The sequence below is a fragment of the Thunnus thynnus genome, chromosome 7 (genome assembly GCF_963924715.1).
Source record: "Thunnus thynnus chromosome 7, fThuThy2.1, whole genome shotgun sequence".
In the NCBI taxonomy this organism is placed as follows: domain Eukaryota; kingdom Metazoa; phylum Chordata; class Actinopteri; order Scombriformes; family Scombridae; genus Thunnus; species Thunnus thynnus.
Window position 1 is genome coordinate 17,555,424 of NC_089523.1, and position 15,238 is coordinate 17,570,661.

Genomic DNA, 15,238 nt, shown 5'->3' on the forward strand with positions numbered 1-15,238 from the left:
GAAGACAGTGCATATAAAAAAAATAAAAATGAGAGAAAATCATAAAAGATTAAAAGTGCTAGTTATAAGCTAGATTAAAAAGAAGAAGGCATGTAAGGGTTACTAGTCAAAAACAACCATAGTGTGTGTTTTTTTTTTTTTGTCTCTGCTGTCAAGGGCGTGCGCGCTCCTGTCAGTCCGTGAACGCGAGCTTCGTGCGCGCGCCCGGCTGAAGGCGAATGCGGTAGGCAACGAAAAAAAAAACAAGCGAGCGGCGCCGGAGCGACAAGACTGCCACAGTTTACCTCCACAGCACAAGATCATAGTTTAGGAGCGGAGATTTCACGCCCTGCCGGGTCGTGTTACCGTCAGAGGCTGCTGAGGATACTCCCGGGCTGAAACAATAGAAGTGAGTTCAAATTGTTTTTCAATTATGAAGCCGGTGAGGGTCGAAGGAATCTGAAAAATGACGATGTGGCTGTAATTTGTGCACCTCCTTTTTATATGTCTCAAAATGGCGGATAGGCCGCTTGGACTGGACTGGAGCAGCAGGTACCTTGTCAGTTGAGTTTATCCAGATAAACAATAATGTGCACGTACAGATATCCAAGTCGGTTTAACGTTAGCTGAAGTTAATTGTCGCTGAGTGAAGTTGAAATGCACACAGTGGGCCTCTAGTTTGGATTAGAGTGACGAGTTAACGTACTAGCTAACTTTCTGACTGCTAACTTGGGCTAACGTTAACTTTAGCCAAATTAGCTGACGATAGCTGGGCATAAATAACGTTAAACTAGCGTCAGGTCGAGAAAATAAAAATCTGTCTCGACCACAGACATGAAAACACTGTCACTGTGTTATCGCAAGGCCAACCTTAACGTTACATTACAGTTGCGTTTGGCGTCCATCCCAAATTAGCGTTGGTAATAACAAGTAATTAGCATAGTTTGGAGCAGCGTTAGTGCTGAAATTCTGCTTGTATAAAATCAAATGCACGTAGCAAGACGACACCGCTGTTATCTAACGTTATATCTTGATATTGTGGATGTTCAGCTGTAACGTTAAATCGACACAGCTGAACATCACTGCTGTGTCTAGCATTGCAAAAAGGGCGTGCGGGGATTTTCGTCATCTGGTTTGCGTTGTATGTTTTTGTTCACGCAGATTATGATAGCAAATTGAACTCGAAACAGCCGTGTTTGAGTCCCTTTTTTTAAACATGACATGCTCCTGGGTGTGTTTTCTCCTGCGTTGTGTCCCTGCCATGCTCAGCTGAAGCTTCTCCCTCATCAATCATCTCTGCAACTTGCTCTGCTTCATGCGGTTTGTTGGCTCGGTGTGAGAAAATCAGGGTGGAGCACATCGGAGGCGACCAGTTTGTATGAATTGCGTCTTCTCCAGTATTCAAGTCCGTATGCCTTGTTGTCCGTTTACACGTTTCTCTCCCTCTCTCTCTCTGGTTTTGTATGGATCTATGATTGAGCGATAGGAATTTGTGGACCGAGGGCTTCACACCGGGATGAATGCTGTTCATCGTTGTGCATTGAATCCCTCAAATGATTCTCTCTTGTAGTTGCAGTTTTTGGGAAACAGTACCGTGATTTCGGATATATAGCCTTGATAAAAGCCAGGATCATTGACTGGTTTATGCTCTCCCAGCCACGCCTGTAAGGACTGTGCTGCAGCTGATCAACTGGAATTATGGGATATTGATTAAATGGTTTATTTTTGAAATCAGTGTTCAACAACAGTCTGTTGTTAGTGTCTGGCTGCCTGCTCTCTTATCAGGTAAGAGTATGTATTTTCAGACTACAACTGAAGATTAATGCAGTTAATATTTCAACATGTAGTTAGTTTGACAACTATAATCTCAACACTGTTTTATTTTTTGTGAATCTAGGAATTTAAATGAACACAGCTGTGCCTTATACAAATTACTAAATTGAGTGTACTCAAGTAGCACTAATGCCTTTTGATTGTTTAACTAGCAGATGATTAACATCTTGCCACCTGTGGTGGATCCAAGTGGAGTAACTCTGGTTTTCCTTTCAGTTTAGGATGGTTTACTAAACGGTTCACTCTGTTGTTTCAAGGTTAGCGTATGTATGTCAACCCACTAATCCAATATTATTTATTGAGTGACACTCCATCCTCACAGTTGTTCTTCAAAGTCAGCCTGATTAATTTTGTATTTATGAATTGTATGTATTTATGTAAATGTCTTGGTGTTTCTCAATTGAAAGACTACAAAATGTGTAATGTAGTGAAGGCGTGTTGCACCATTTGAGAGCATTTCATATGTCAGAAAAGCCAGACTTACAGGCTGAGCATGATGTTGAAATGGCTCAAAGTTCAAGCTACAATGTAAATTACATGAAATCAACTGAGACTGTACATTGCTTTCTGTGTTGGACTACTTGGGAAACTAAGCTAATACAAGAAGAGCAGCTCTGTTTTTTGAAATACAGACATGTTTCTTTAACAGTGACTGCAGGAAACAGTGGCTGTGGTCAGCTGGTTATATTTGAAAGCTTTCTTAGTCAGTCCAGAGTTTTATCTGAGGTTGATTTGAATAAGTACGTTCCCGCAGCCAAGCTCTATTCAGTGGCGTCAGCAATAGAAACACAGCAACACTATTTGTACCGTCATCCTAGCAATAGAAAGCTTCGGCCATTGCAAGTGCTGCTGTGCTGTCACTTGTTGCCAGTTCAACAACAACAGGAGACCACAGTGATGTGTAGTGTGCTCTTCTATAATGTTGTTGGTGTAAACTGGTAAAACATATGTTAAAGTATAGACTGACAGGATTGAGATAGGTGTTGCTTAAAAGGAGCTGAATGTACAGTTTTGCCGAAGGGGCTTCTTCTTTATTTTGTGTCAACAGACGATGAAGAGAGTGAGAGGCTGTTTGTCTTTGTGATGGTGGCAGGCTGAAGGGCAGATGTCCATATTACTCCTCTTCCATGAGCTGACTGTGGCACAGAGGTTGACCTTACAGACAGCCTGCCCGTCAGCTAGCTGACTGGTCATTTATGACCTGTTGCCAACAGCGACTGCCTGTCAACCTAAAATTTGACTGTTTTAACACTGTGTTTGAATTAATACTTTATGTAAATTTTGAGGAAACAGTTGGCATGAACCTACCACTTCCGATGAGCCCTAGAAGCTGTTGAATATGATTTTAGCAACCAGTTATAATGGTTGCCAAACAAAAGTGGAGAATTTAAAGACTTTATTTGAACATGCTTCATACTCGACACTATGTCAACAACAACTGGAAGAGTCAGCACACACATCAAGTCTAAATTTAGAGCTAATATTAATTTCAACCACTAACTTGCTGGCATGAAGTGAATGCCTCGGAGAAATTCAAATATGCCAGAGCTGAACAAGCAGCTTATGGCTGCCAAGTGGAACTGTGCTCGCACTGGACAGCTTATTTAAACATGTGTGAATGAAGGAGGCTAACTAGTCCTGATTGTGTTGTTTCTACCTGTCTGTGCGGGATGGTATTTCATCGATCTGTTGTTCCTGTGAGCTCCTGCCTGCTCTGTGTGTGTGTGTGTGTGTGGTTCCTCAGTGGATCTCCTATCAGACCCCTCCATCAGAGGCCTGAACTGGTAGGATAATGGCCTGGCAATTTGATTTGCAAAACACACTTTCCAGTGAGAGAGACGAGGATTTTTTCCATCAGGTGACTACAATATTTGATCATGTAGTGTTGGTGATATACTGCTGCTTTGGTGTACTAATATACTCTCCTTTTATTATCCACTGAAGAAAAATGTTACTTGCTTAGTAATTTAATGAAGTTAGCTGATTGTTACCACTGATTGGCACCTTGCGGGTCGTAACAGCTGCAGATTGAAAGCTGAGCCAGATGTACACTGAGTTTCATCATCAGTTAGTGATAAAGCTCTTGAGGTCATCTCTGTCGGAGAGCTTTACCAAGAACAAAGATTTACAGAAGCTGCAGATGATTTACAGAATATTCAGCCTTTCAGTCCCGTTGGTCAGAGGCAGTCTCTGTTGTTCTCCCAGTTCAGATTCCTTTTTAAATGATCTGTTTCTTAAGAATCTAGACAATTTGCGATGAATAGGTTTCTAAACAGATGAATGAGAGCTGCCTCATTTTACCTACTTCATAGCTTGACATAGTAAATTATTCATGTTTATCCATCTGATCCAGGACAATGATGCACTGTAGGTGTGTATGTTGCTGTATCCTTATGGGGAAAAATTGATGCTTGAAATGTGTCTCAATCATGTTATGAGCGGGCTGCTGTGGCCCAGGCCGTCCACTAATCAGACGGTCAGTGGTTTGATCCCCGGCTCCTCCTAACTGCATGTTGGAAGTGTCCTTGGCAGGGCACAAAATTAGCACCAGCCACCAGTCAAGGGCTGGTAAAATGTGCAAGTGGCTGGTTGATTTGCTACACTCACCAGCCAAAAAAACCCGATTGTAATCTATTGAGTGGCTGTAAAAATTTGGACATTCACCAGCCATTTGGCTAGTGGACAAGACAGTTAATTTTGCACTCTGGTCCATGGGCAAGCTACTGAACCCTTAATTGCTCCCGATGGTTGTACCAGCTCCTTGCATGGTAGCTTGCCACCATCAGTGTGTGAATGGGTGAGAGAGCAGCAGAAAAACATTGTAAAGCGCTTTGGATAAAAGTGCTATGTAAATGCAGCCATTTATATGAATAGGAGTGGTGGGTGAATAGTGTCACAGTTAAAGCCAAAGTTAAGCTACTGTTTACAAAAAATCTCAATTCTGAAGGGGTCCATGCACATTTCAGCACATTAAACAATGTTCACTCATCTCCTTGAATCAAGTTGGATAGAAAATATCTCAGCTACACAGTGTTTATCATTGTTGATCATGTGACAACTTGGCAAGTTTTTCTGACATATCAAACTGATGACCAAATAAAACCATCTAAAAAAGTGAACTTCACCAGTCAGTTTGGGGCTGAGGACTACCCCAGTGATGATTATGAAGCAGATATTCTTTTTATTCTGAACCAAAGTTTAAAATCTCTACTGCTGAAAACTCCTGAAAAGTGGAATAGTCTTACATCCTCTTTAATAATGTCAAGAAGATGCAGTCTTTTATTTTAAAAACCTACATTACAATGTAGTATTGACCTGGACTGTTTGTGTCCCTTTTGTGTTCAGATTGAGTTGAGTTTTGTCAACTTGAAAACAACACATTTATGTTACCAAACAGTGACTCTGCATGTCATAAACGGTGTCCTGAAATGCATATGCAGTTGGTCTTTACCATTATTTTTATGCATCTTCAAGCAAGTTTGGCATTTAATATGTTGGTTCAGATTGTCATTGTTTCTCAATGTTGTGTGTTAAAAGATGATTATAATGTAAGTTTCTGAGGCGTTCGGAGACTTTGAGGTGAAGTCAGTGACAGAAAATGAAGGCGCGCCAGATTCCAGCTGTCTGAGATGCTGATGACATCATGAGGCCAGCGGAAAAGTCTGAGCTGTCTTGATCTTGAATCAGAGGTGACAGTGAGGTGGTAACTGTCCGCATTGTCAACATTGCTGTGATTGAACGCATTTTGTTGAGCCTCTTGGACACAGTTTCACACTAGCAGTTGGATTTAACTTGACTCCAGTGTTTTTATTTTCCTCCTCCAGCTCTTCATACCACTGGGACATGTTATGTTGTTTGCAGACAAGTGTTGATTATCAACAATGTTGTACACATACCTCGTCTGCCATATTTGGCTGAGGAGTTAAGTGTTGTGCATTTGTCTGATATGTTCTTTGGCTAGTTGCCATGATATATGAGATCCTCTAAATGTTACCAGCTTCAATGATGTTACATGTTTGTTGACTGCAAACTGAGTTTTTATCTCAAGCTGATGTAGTAGTAAACAGCTTTTCCTGTAACATACTCTGTAGAAGACTTGCTGACACATTACTCAGATGTTTTCTAACATGGTTTTCTGGTTGTAGTTGCATGGTTTGATTGTAGTGTTTACACTCAAACCCCGTGTTTGGTTGTCCTACATATTTTTTTTTTAAACATGTAGGACCAATTCACATGCTTGGCTACATAAAAACAGCAAATGTGTGCACAGTGGGTGATACAGTGGGTGTGGTTCAGTACAGTTTTGACTTGGCATCTGGTTGTTACTCTTTAAGCGACTGAGATAATTTCTATTACTCGTAAAAATGACATCTTAACAACAAATAACCTATTGGGACTCATCAGGAAATTAAATGACATCTCTCAAAGCAGCGGGCACCATTTCTGTAATGGGCCCTTTTATTGTACAGTTCCTGCTGCTACACAAAGACAAGAGAATCAATGGGAGGAAGAACCGTCAGCATGCAGATTTATGGACGCACCACGGCTGCAGCCTATTCCCCTTTCCATCAAGACACGACCACATTTTGTGCTGAGCCAATTAGCCTGATTATATGTATGTGCAAACATTTTGCTCAATACTGCTGCCACAAATGACATTTGCAGAGAGGGGAGACTCGCACATTAATGGATACGCACAGCAATGACCGTTGCCAACAGCACAGAGAGAAGTGTCAATATAGTTAGATGCCCTCATTTCACACATGATAGCGGTTGTTCAGGTTGATGTAGAGGGCGCATGCCTTTATTGGATCTATTGTTTGTGCCGTTAAAGAATGAGCCATTTTTAGCTCGTGTGTGCCATCGCCTTATTGTGCTGTTACACTGCTGTGACCCTGAACCATGGCAGTGTTGTTGGGCAACAGCCAGAAAACCCTGAGCATGCCGTAATCCACACACGGCCAGGGACATTTGGACTACTGTCAGGTGGTGACATCAGGGTCCAGTAGTTCGCCGTTGGATATGTCAGGTTGCTTTCTGTCGGTCAGTGTCAAAGTGTCAAGTATGCAAATAGGCAAACACCACAGTTCATTTTACTAGAATTCAGTAGTAGACGGCCTGCTAGGTTGAGATAATATCTATTATATCTGCCGCCTTCATGTTTTGAATATATGCACCAGGTCTCTAAACTGCATTATAAGCTACTTGTTTATAATGCAGGACTTGAACTTTCCACCATTGCAGCTTCCTGGAGTGTTTTTAGTCCTCCTGTTTACTCCAGTTATATCACTGTTTCCTTCACCACCCCTTTTCCTCACAGCAAATCTCAAGTCAGCACATTAAGGTGTGACCAAAACCACTCCCTATTTAGTATATAGTGCATTATATTTATCCTTTGCCATTTTTTTGAGTGTCCAAATTCAGAGAAGGTCATGCACAGCACTGTGGCCTTAAAGATTCCCACAATGGAACAAATAATGTAGTGTCCATGGCATTTATACTACTTTCTGCTAACAATCCCACAGTGCATTATGTCATATTGTACAGATTACTGTTCAGTAAGTGATGATGCAAAATGCCAGTGACTCATAAGTGTTGAAATCTCAATTGAATGCTCACTACAGAGTAAACTACTGTCTGTTATCTAGTGATTAGTGAATGAGGGAGTGATTTTTGGACATACGTTTTGTTTCCCGTACCTGTATCTAGTAGTCTTGTCAGTTTGTTGCAGGTCTCTAGAACAAGGTAAATTGGCTTCGTTTGTATTTTTGTTTACTGGTCTGGCAGAGATTTAGTTGGCCTACTCCCAGTAGACTAAGAGGCTTACTGTGGCTCTCAGTTGGTATTCTAGTGTGTACCTGCTTTGGTAAAGACTACAATATGGTTTAAAAATAGGCTTTATCACATCATTGTTAGCTGCGTTGCATTTTGTTGACATTTATTGTTCCTCACATCAATACTCCTGATTATAAATTAATTTTCACACCAATAAGAAAATATTTTCTGCAGACACAAGCAGTCATTTCATCGTGCCAACACCAGGCCAGCCAGCTCCTGAGGTGTCATGATGAGATGATGGGGTGAGGGAGTTTTTTTTTTTTTTCCCCAATTTTAAAAATACTTTATTCATCCTTCAAGGGGCAATTGGAAGTTTACAAACAAGTACACATATACAGTTCACTCGTTCACATTTTTTTTAAAAATCGAAAAAATACGACATTGTCAGAAAGAGTTTAAATTCGAGCAGAGCCGTTATTTGAGGCCCGCTCGGCTGTGTCCTGTTTTTCTTTTCTGTTGGCAACCTGGGAGGAGAAGTACGTTGCTCGGAGAATGTGGGTCAGCTCTTGTATGTACACGGAGAAAGGAATTTGCTGCAAGAGCAGACCAGAGCTTTCAGACCAGACTGGTGACATGACAGACAGATTATGAAGGTAGATAGTAGGAGTGGAGCTGAGAAGCAAATGAAGGACTGCTATATGGAAAGGAGGTGGTTTTTTTTAATGAAATGTCTGATGGATGGGCTTATGCTGTCTTCATTTGCTGGACATTGAGCTTTGCTATAGGAGTCGTTCTCCCTCTGGTAGGAAATACAGCTGTATTGTTTCTTGGTTCTGTTATTTTGTTCCATTGACAGATTCTTCAGCCATTTTATCTGCGTATAAACTGGTGCAGGCATTGATGCAGTACTCCTCTGGCCTATAAACATTTTCATCCCCACCCACTCTTAATGTTATCTGTCATGCATACCTAATGCTGACTTTTCCCTCTCTCTCCTCTCCAGATGCAGTGTGGACTTGGCTGGTGACTGGTCTGCAGGCTCTCCACTTCTCTTGTCCCTGGAGTCAGCCAGTTGGGGGGCAGATTCCTGCGTTCCCCTCTCAGTCGGAGTCTTTGTCTGTACAAAACCGCCCCGCCATTGGAGTACACAGTTCGTCCTCGCCCGTGTTGCTCGGATCAGCACAGCTCATCTCCTGACTGAGGAGAGCGCAGCAGCTGCACAAGATTCACCTTTTACCAACTGATCCCTCCCGGCCCCGCCCACACTGCCCCGTCACCATGGTGCTGTCACAACGGCAACGAGATGAACTGTAAGTTGCCAATAAACCTTTCATAACATGTTTGAGATGTAAAGATGTCAAAGATTCAACATGTATGGATTTATACACAGCGGTTGCACCTAGCCAGACATTCAAAACATCCTCTGCTGCTGCATCATGTGATTTATCGCTTTAAATTTCAGATTCACCTTCTTATACTCACATAGACTGTTTTCACAGCTGCCCAGCACAAGCACATTCTTCTGATGTTACTGTGCAGCCCTAAACGAATAAACTGAGTTCAGGTGCTTTTCTCCAAATCCCCTTGATGGTGTTTTTCCAGGAAGGAAAGATTCATTCAGATTTGTCGTATAGATATTCTAACCCAGATTTGAATTTATGCTAATATTCCACTTTTGAAGGACAAAATAAAAATGTGGGTTGTAGCAAGTAATGGTACACCAGTGGCAACAGGCTGATGTTTGGCTAATACACATAGTTGTGTCTTGTAGGTCAGTAATTTCCATTTCCTCTTAATTACAGAGGTAATAGCTCAGCTACTGTCAAGAATAACATTTTCTTATTGGTATATATTGGACATTTTTTTCCCTTTTTTATTAGAGAGTTGATTGTAGAAAGATGACAGGAAATGATAGGAGAGGGAGATAAGGAGCAATATGCAATAAAGGCATGTTTGATGGTCGGCACCTTAAACCAGGGCACCCCATCTTGTGCGAGCGCCATCTCAATATGTCGAAGCCATGAGATCTCAACTCTTGTTTTCAGCTTGTGTTTGCTGACTTCTTTTGCTGGCAAAGTTTGGCAGCCCATGTTGTTCTGACTCATCTAATCAAATACGAGGGCCAAAGGAGCTGAGCTGCTATCGCGCTGATCTGAATCAGATGTTTCTTAAAGCTGCCCAGTGACATGAGTGCCAATTACAGTATCAAAGAGCTTGACGGATGATCTTTATGTGGGCCTGGTGGCTCCAGTGAGCTGCATTTGTGTACTTGTGCCCAAGCGAAAAGAGACTACTCCCAAACCACTAATACTTTGTTTGGAAAGCCTAAAAAGCAGCACCACCTGGTTTCAATTGTTTTCAGTGACAGTAGACAATCTGTTTGCTTGCAGGCAAGGATGTGTATTGATTACTAGAATCAGTTTAAATTAGGAAATTTTGTTATTTTTCTCCTTGGTACCCCTCAGGAAGAATCAATGATTGGTTGAAGGTTTCTGAGGTCCCTTGAGGTCTGCAGCACAAATGTATTGATCCTCCACCTACACTGCCTACCCTGAAAATATTTATTATTCAACATTTGCCTTTTTGTGACCTTAAGAGAGGCTTAGAGTGCTACAATTGCCACAGCACAGAGGCAAGAGAACAAATGGCTGTCTCCTGTGTCCCTGAACCATGAGGATCCTAACTGCCTCTAGTCACAGTGCACACTGTCAGTACGCAAACCATGTGCCCAAGATGTCTGAAATCTGCCCACAGATCGTCTCTGAAGTGGCATACAGATAAAGAAATCTCTGCTCTGCAGCGTATACTGAACAAGTGGGAGAAGTGAGAGATAATTGGGGGAGTGTAATTTGGCCTTGCTGAGTCTGTGGGCTTGGTAATTAACCCCTGAGGTGGTGGATTAAAAAAAAAAAGTTAAGGCAGCTCGATTGTGAGATACAAGGTCATGAGAAGGAGATAAGATGATTTCGTTGAGCTTCAGTCTTTAAATATTTCCCTCCACTCAGGAAGCACATTAACATCACATATTTTTTTAAGAAACCACTGTATTGTGATAAGACAACACTGTTGAGCTCACTTAGATTTTTGTGTCTGTCTTGCACTGTCACTGAGAAATGCATACTTTTCCCATGAAAAGGCTCTCAACATTCCCAACAATGTTTCTGTGTTTTTTAGATTAGCACCGTAGGCGGGGTCTGTTGGTATGGGGAGCTCTATTGGAATGCTAATCTTTCATTAGCTATTTGCTATTCAGAGGAAACTACCAGGACCCCCCCCCACCACTCCCCCCCACCCCTCTTTTCTCCTCTGTTGCACAAGTCTGGCCCCGCAGCTCACAGGAAACTGCTGTGGCACCATCACACCACTTGAGCCGTGTTCAAGCATCTGTAGCATTCCAATCGTTGGAGATGTCGCTCAGCTCAGCTGGGTGTAAGGACTATAAGAGATCTTAGAGATTTCCTTACTGGCGGTCTTCTTTTCAGAAGGCCAGTTGGAAACTCAGCAGCAACCCATTTTGAGTCGGACAATATAGCCGAGGGGGTAATGGGAACAGTGACCGGTTGACTGTCTGCTATTCACGCTAATTTTTGATAGGGCCCCCTACTTTCTTTGTCAGAGGCTTGTTTACCATCAGGCAGCAAACAAATAGATTTTGTTCCCATTGCATTGAGGCTTCCTGTGCTCAAGTCTCACGTTTTAAAGCTGATACTGTCAAACACGATCAGTTGACTGCACAGAGTCCGTCAGAGCTGCAATAACTTTTTTTTCACTAGAATGTATAAACATAAAGCATCAAAATGGCAAAATAGACCAGCAAAGGCTGTTTATTTTCCATTTTTCTCTTGTTGTTTCTAGTAGATGTTGACCTGTACTTTGACATCGGCCAGATAGACAGCAAAACATTTGTATTAGCCCGGTGTGGAACAACATTTTCCAAAAAGAGAAATATTCTTTGTCCTTTAAACTGATGCTATTTTGTCAGCAACACAGTCAGATGCTATGATTGCGCAGCATCTTCACAACAACTCTATTTTTATGAGCATGGCCAATGAAAAGCGCGTTTGTGTTTCTTTGCAGGGTCAGGGGACTCATCCCTGCTGGCATGTAGTAAAAATAGATACAGAACACAAACTATCTGCTCCCCTGAAAGACCTGGAGGCACCCGTGTGCAGATGGGCCTTTTGCTTTTTTGAACTCTCTCTTTGCTTTACAAAGAAATTCCCCTCAGCTGTCTCCATGTCTTAGGCTACAAGACGATTCATGTGATTTTTTTTTTTTTTCCATCGTCCCCTGGCTGTGAATGTGATGACATAAGAGATTAAATGCCAAGACCTCTGCCAGTCAAAAGACATGGAGGTGACTCCAACAAGGTTCAATTGAAGACTGCAGTATAGACAAAGCACTCTCGTCTTCAGTTGGATATGCTGTTTACATTAACATTTACTAGTCCCCTAATTTTCCTTTGCAAATTAGTAGTATTCCCTTTGTCCCTTTGGCTTCCCTTCATCAACTTGTGCCCTTGAGCAAATATGTGGTACAGCAGCTGAGATCTAGTGTTTACATGTCCCAATGTCCTGGCTAATATCAGCAAATCAGCGATCCAAAGTGGGGCTCCATTGCAAATATTTTAATTGCCAAGTACTTTGTGACAAATAACTGAATGAGTGAATTATGTTGCAGTTAGCTGTTAGCCACATTAGCTTGTGCTGTTAGCTGTGCTACAGTTAACTAGTGAAGTCTTAAGTCATCCTTCAAGAATACAGCGGGGTTAACAACTCCCCACGTGGTGAGCTGCTGCTGCTAACTTACCGTCAACACACACACACACAGGTTAACATGCTAAAGGCCTCAGAAAGCTGTCTGGAGTTGGAAATACTTTAAAGCACACTGCATTGTGTAAGGCTTGTGTAGAAATCTTATACTTTTGCGGTTACATGAAAAACAAGACCAACACAGGTCAAGGACACACTGGTCTTCATCAGGATGAGGGTAATACAGTTTTCTGTCCACATTGTAAATTAGCCAACAAAAAGGATATTCTCATTGCTGTGCATACAAAAGCACACATTGATATTGATTTGGGCCTTTTTAAATCAGCTGACATTTGAATATACCTCTTTGAAGTTGCACTGTCAGTTTTAAGTATCAGTGACTAGATTTGTGGGTTAAAGGTATAATGTGTAAGATTTGATCAGGATTTTAGTTTAAAACATTCCCAAATTAACTAAAATTATCAACAGAATGTGAAGAAATAACGGTTTTGACATTATGTCAAAGACTAATGTACATATTGTGTTGCAGAGATGTCCACTGAAGTTAGCATGCTAACCAGCTAGCTCCGGCCCCGTCTGGCCTGTACTGTCTCACGCTATCACTTTGTACCTCAGGGTGGTAGTGAGTCGAGAAGGTAACCATGTATACTCCTAATATGTGGTCAGTTTATCCAAATAACGCCTATTAGAAAGTTGCACTGATGTTGTCGGAGCAGCCAGCTGCTGCTCAGATGCTGGCTAGGTGAGATATCAGCTGGTCATGTCAGCTGATCCGACAATCTGCACTGGGTTGCACCAGCTATGTGAAAGCTGGCATGAGCCATTTGGCATCATAGTAAGCTGGATCGATATTGAAATATCATATCAATAAATTAGGTCTCTACTGGATTACTGTGTTGTAAAATGAAGCTGTGTGGCAGAAAAAGTGCTGTCTTACCATTAGTGAGTTGTGTGACATTTTATGATTTACCCTAGGGGCATGTGTGTAAATATTTAGCTGTTACTTAGAGTCATGTTGTAACTTATTTCCGTGGTCCAACCGCTTTCTGATCCTTGCAGCTTGTTTGTAATTCGCCGCTGGCTCTAGTGTCTCCATAGCGTTTTGATATCTTTACAGCGCCATAGCGCAGATTCACTGTAAACAGTAAGCTTTACACTATATTCAGTGAGTGATAATGGTGGTGTGGTGATGCCATTGGGGGTAAGGGTGAAGGGCGAGGTGTGACATGCTGCCCCCTATTTGTTTGGATCAGACGGCCAATTCTTATACATTGAACCTTTTTAAAGACCGAGGCTTTGACTTTTTATATTAATCACGCTGATTGCATTGATTCAGTCCTAGTTGGGTTGCAGTAGAGATGCAGTATGTCAAACGCTTGTCATGTGTCTACGGTGTGTTTGGGTGGGACAGATGCCTCCTTAGGGGGGAGTGTTTAGACATTTGTTGCTGGCGCACAGAGACACTTTGTCTTGCATGTTGTGTTCCCGAGCCTCTCTTTTGGTGCTCAGTGTACCGAGCATGGCTGGCTGCGTCTGCAGGGGGTCTATCAGCAGCATGGATGAGATTTTTGCCTGGGGACTGATACACAGATGGATTGGCATGTTAACAGTCTCTGTGTGTTGGATCCATCATCTCATATCAATCATTCCCCGTCCCCGTAATAAAAGGACTTGGTTTTAGGCAGAGGATCAACGTAGAAAGCAAAAAACAACCAAAAATCCTCTGGTTCCAGCTTTTCAAATGTGAGGATTTTCAGCTTTTCTGTTTTCTATCATTATAAACTAAATATGTTTGGGTTTTCAAGACGTTATTGTTGGTTCTGGGAAATAAATGGACAGTTTTTACATGACTTTTTGACATTTTATAGACTAAACAATTAACCAATAATCTAAAAGATAATCCATACATCAATAATCTTTAGTTGCAGCCCTATTTGACTTTGAGCCTTGTTCACTTTTATCCTTATTTACTGTCATGATTCAGTAAGTTATTTCTTTGCATGTTTGTTTCATGTTATTCACTACGTTCCTCCTGTTCATGTTAATGTTTCGTTACATTCATAAAAAGTCCTTCTCATTTGCAGCACTGCTCACAGTGGCAGAATACAACCAAAGAAGGGATAGTTGTAGAAATTATATAGTTAAGAAATCAACCTTGTTACTCTTTTTTTTTTTTTATAAACGCGTCATGTGAAGCCTAGTCTCACATCTGTGCCCGGTCTATCCTTGTTATCCTTTGTTTATCCAAGCTTGAATTATACACAGCCTCGTGAGATCTAAGAAAGTACTCTTAACTCGTTAAAGCTTTGGCCTCAGCTCGGTCAAAAAGTTATGTCATCACCGTGTGTCAGAAAATGTGTGCATGCTATACACCATTATTAAAAAAAAAAAAAAAAAAAAAAAGGGTCTTCTTTGTGTGTTTTGGTGTGTACCAGACAGCTGGGCTTTCAGTCCAATTATGCTTTTTGATCTGAAAGTCTCCTGTGTGCACATGCACGCACATTTTTCATAATAAAGGATATCGTCAATGTTTTATTAAGTCTGGATTTAGTAAAAAGACAGTCCTGGAATGGACCTTTCCTCGTCTGTGGATCCCACTTGGAGGGAGTTTCCCCTTTTGAAGTTATCTTCTGGTTTAAGGGTTAATCCCCACTGCAGTACTCTTAACTTATATGAAAGCAGGAAGGTTTTTTTTCTCTTTCTACAACTTACTTGTTTCTCATAGAAATTAACTGTATTATGATAATCGCCTTTCTAAGAGGCTTTATGATGAATGAAGATTGAGAATCAAGGACAGGAATTAAACTTTTATGGATGATTTTTGCCTTCATTTTCTTTTCTCTTAAATGATGTGGTTGATGAATTGTCTGGTTAAT

The 15,238-nt window shown here is 41.4% G+C and overlaps 1 protein-coding gene across 4 annotated transcripts in view; it reads left to right on the plus strand.

Annotated features, from left to right (window-relative positions):
* Positions 1-220: 220 nt before the first annotated feature.
* Positions 221-15,238, plus strand: part of LOC137186041 (lissencephaly-1 homolog) — a 45,449-nt gene continuing 30,431 nt past the window's right edge. Inside the window, exons 1-2 of one of the 4 annotated variants that reach the window (XM_067594652.1) lie at positions 221-388; positions 8,594-8,900. In XM_067594652.1, the coding sequence (XP_067450753.1) occupies positions 8,869-8,900 (32 nt within the window). In that variant the 5' untranslated portion in view covers positions 221-388; positions 8,594-8,868. Of the gene's footprint in view, positions 389-468; positions 532-1,336; positions 1,356-1,745; positions 1,765-8,593; positions 8,901-15,238 lie in introns of those variants that run through there. The other 3 variants (XM_067594653.1, XM_067594655.1, XM_067594654.1) reach the window with 3 other exon arrangements.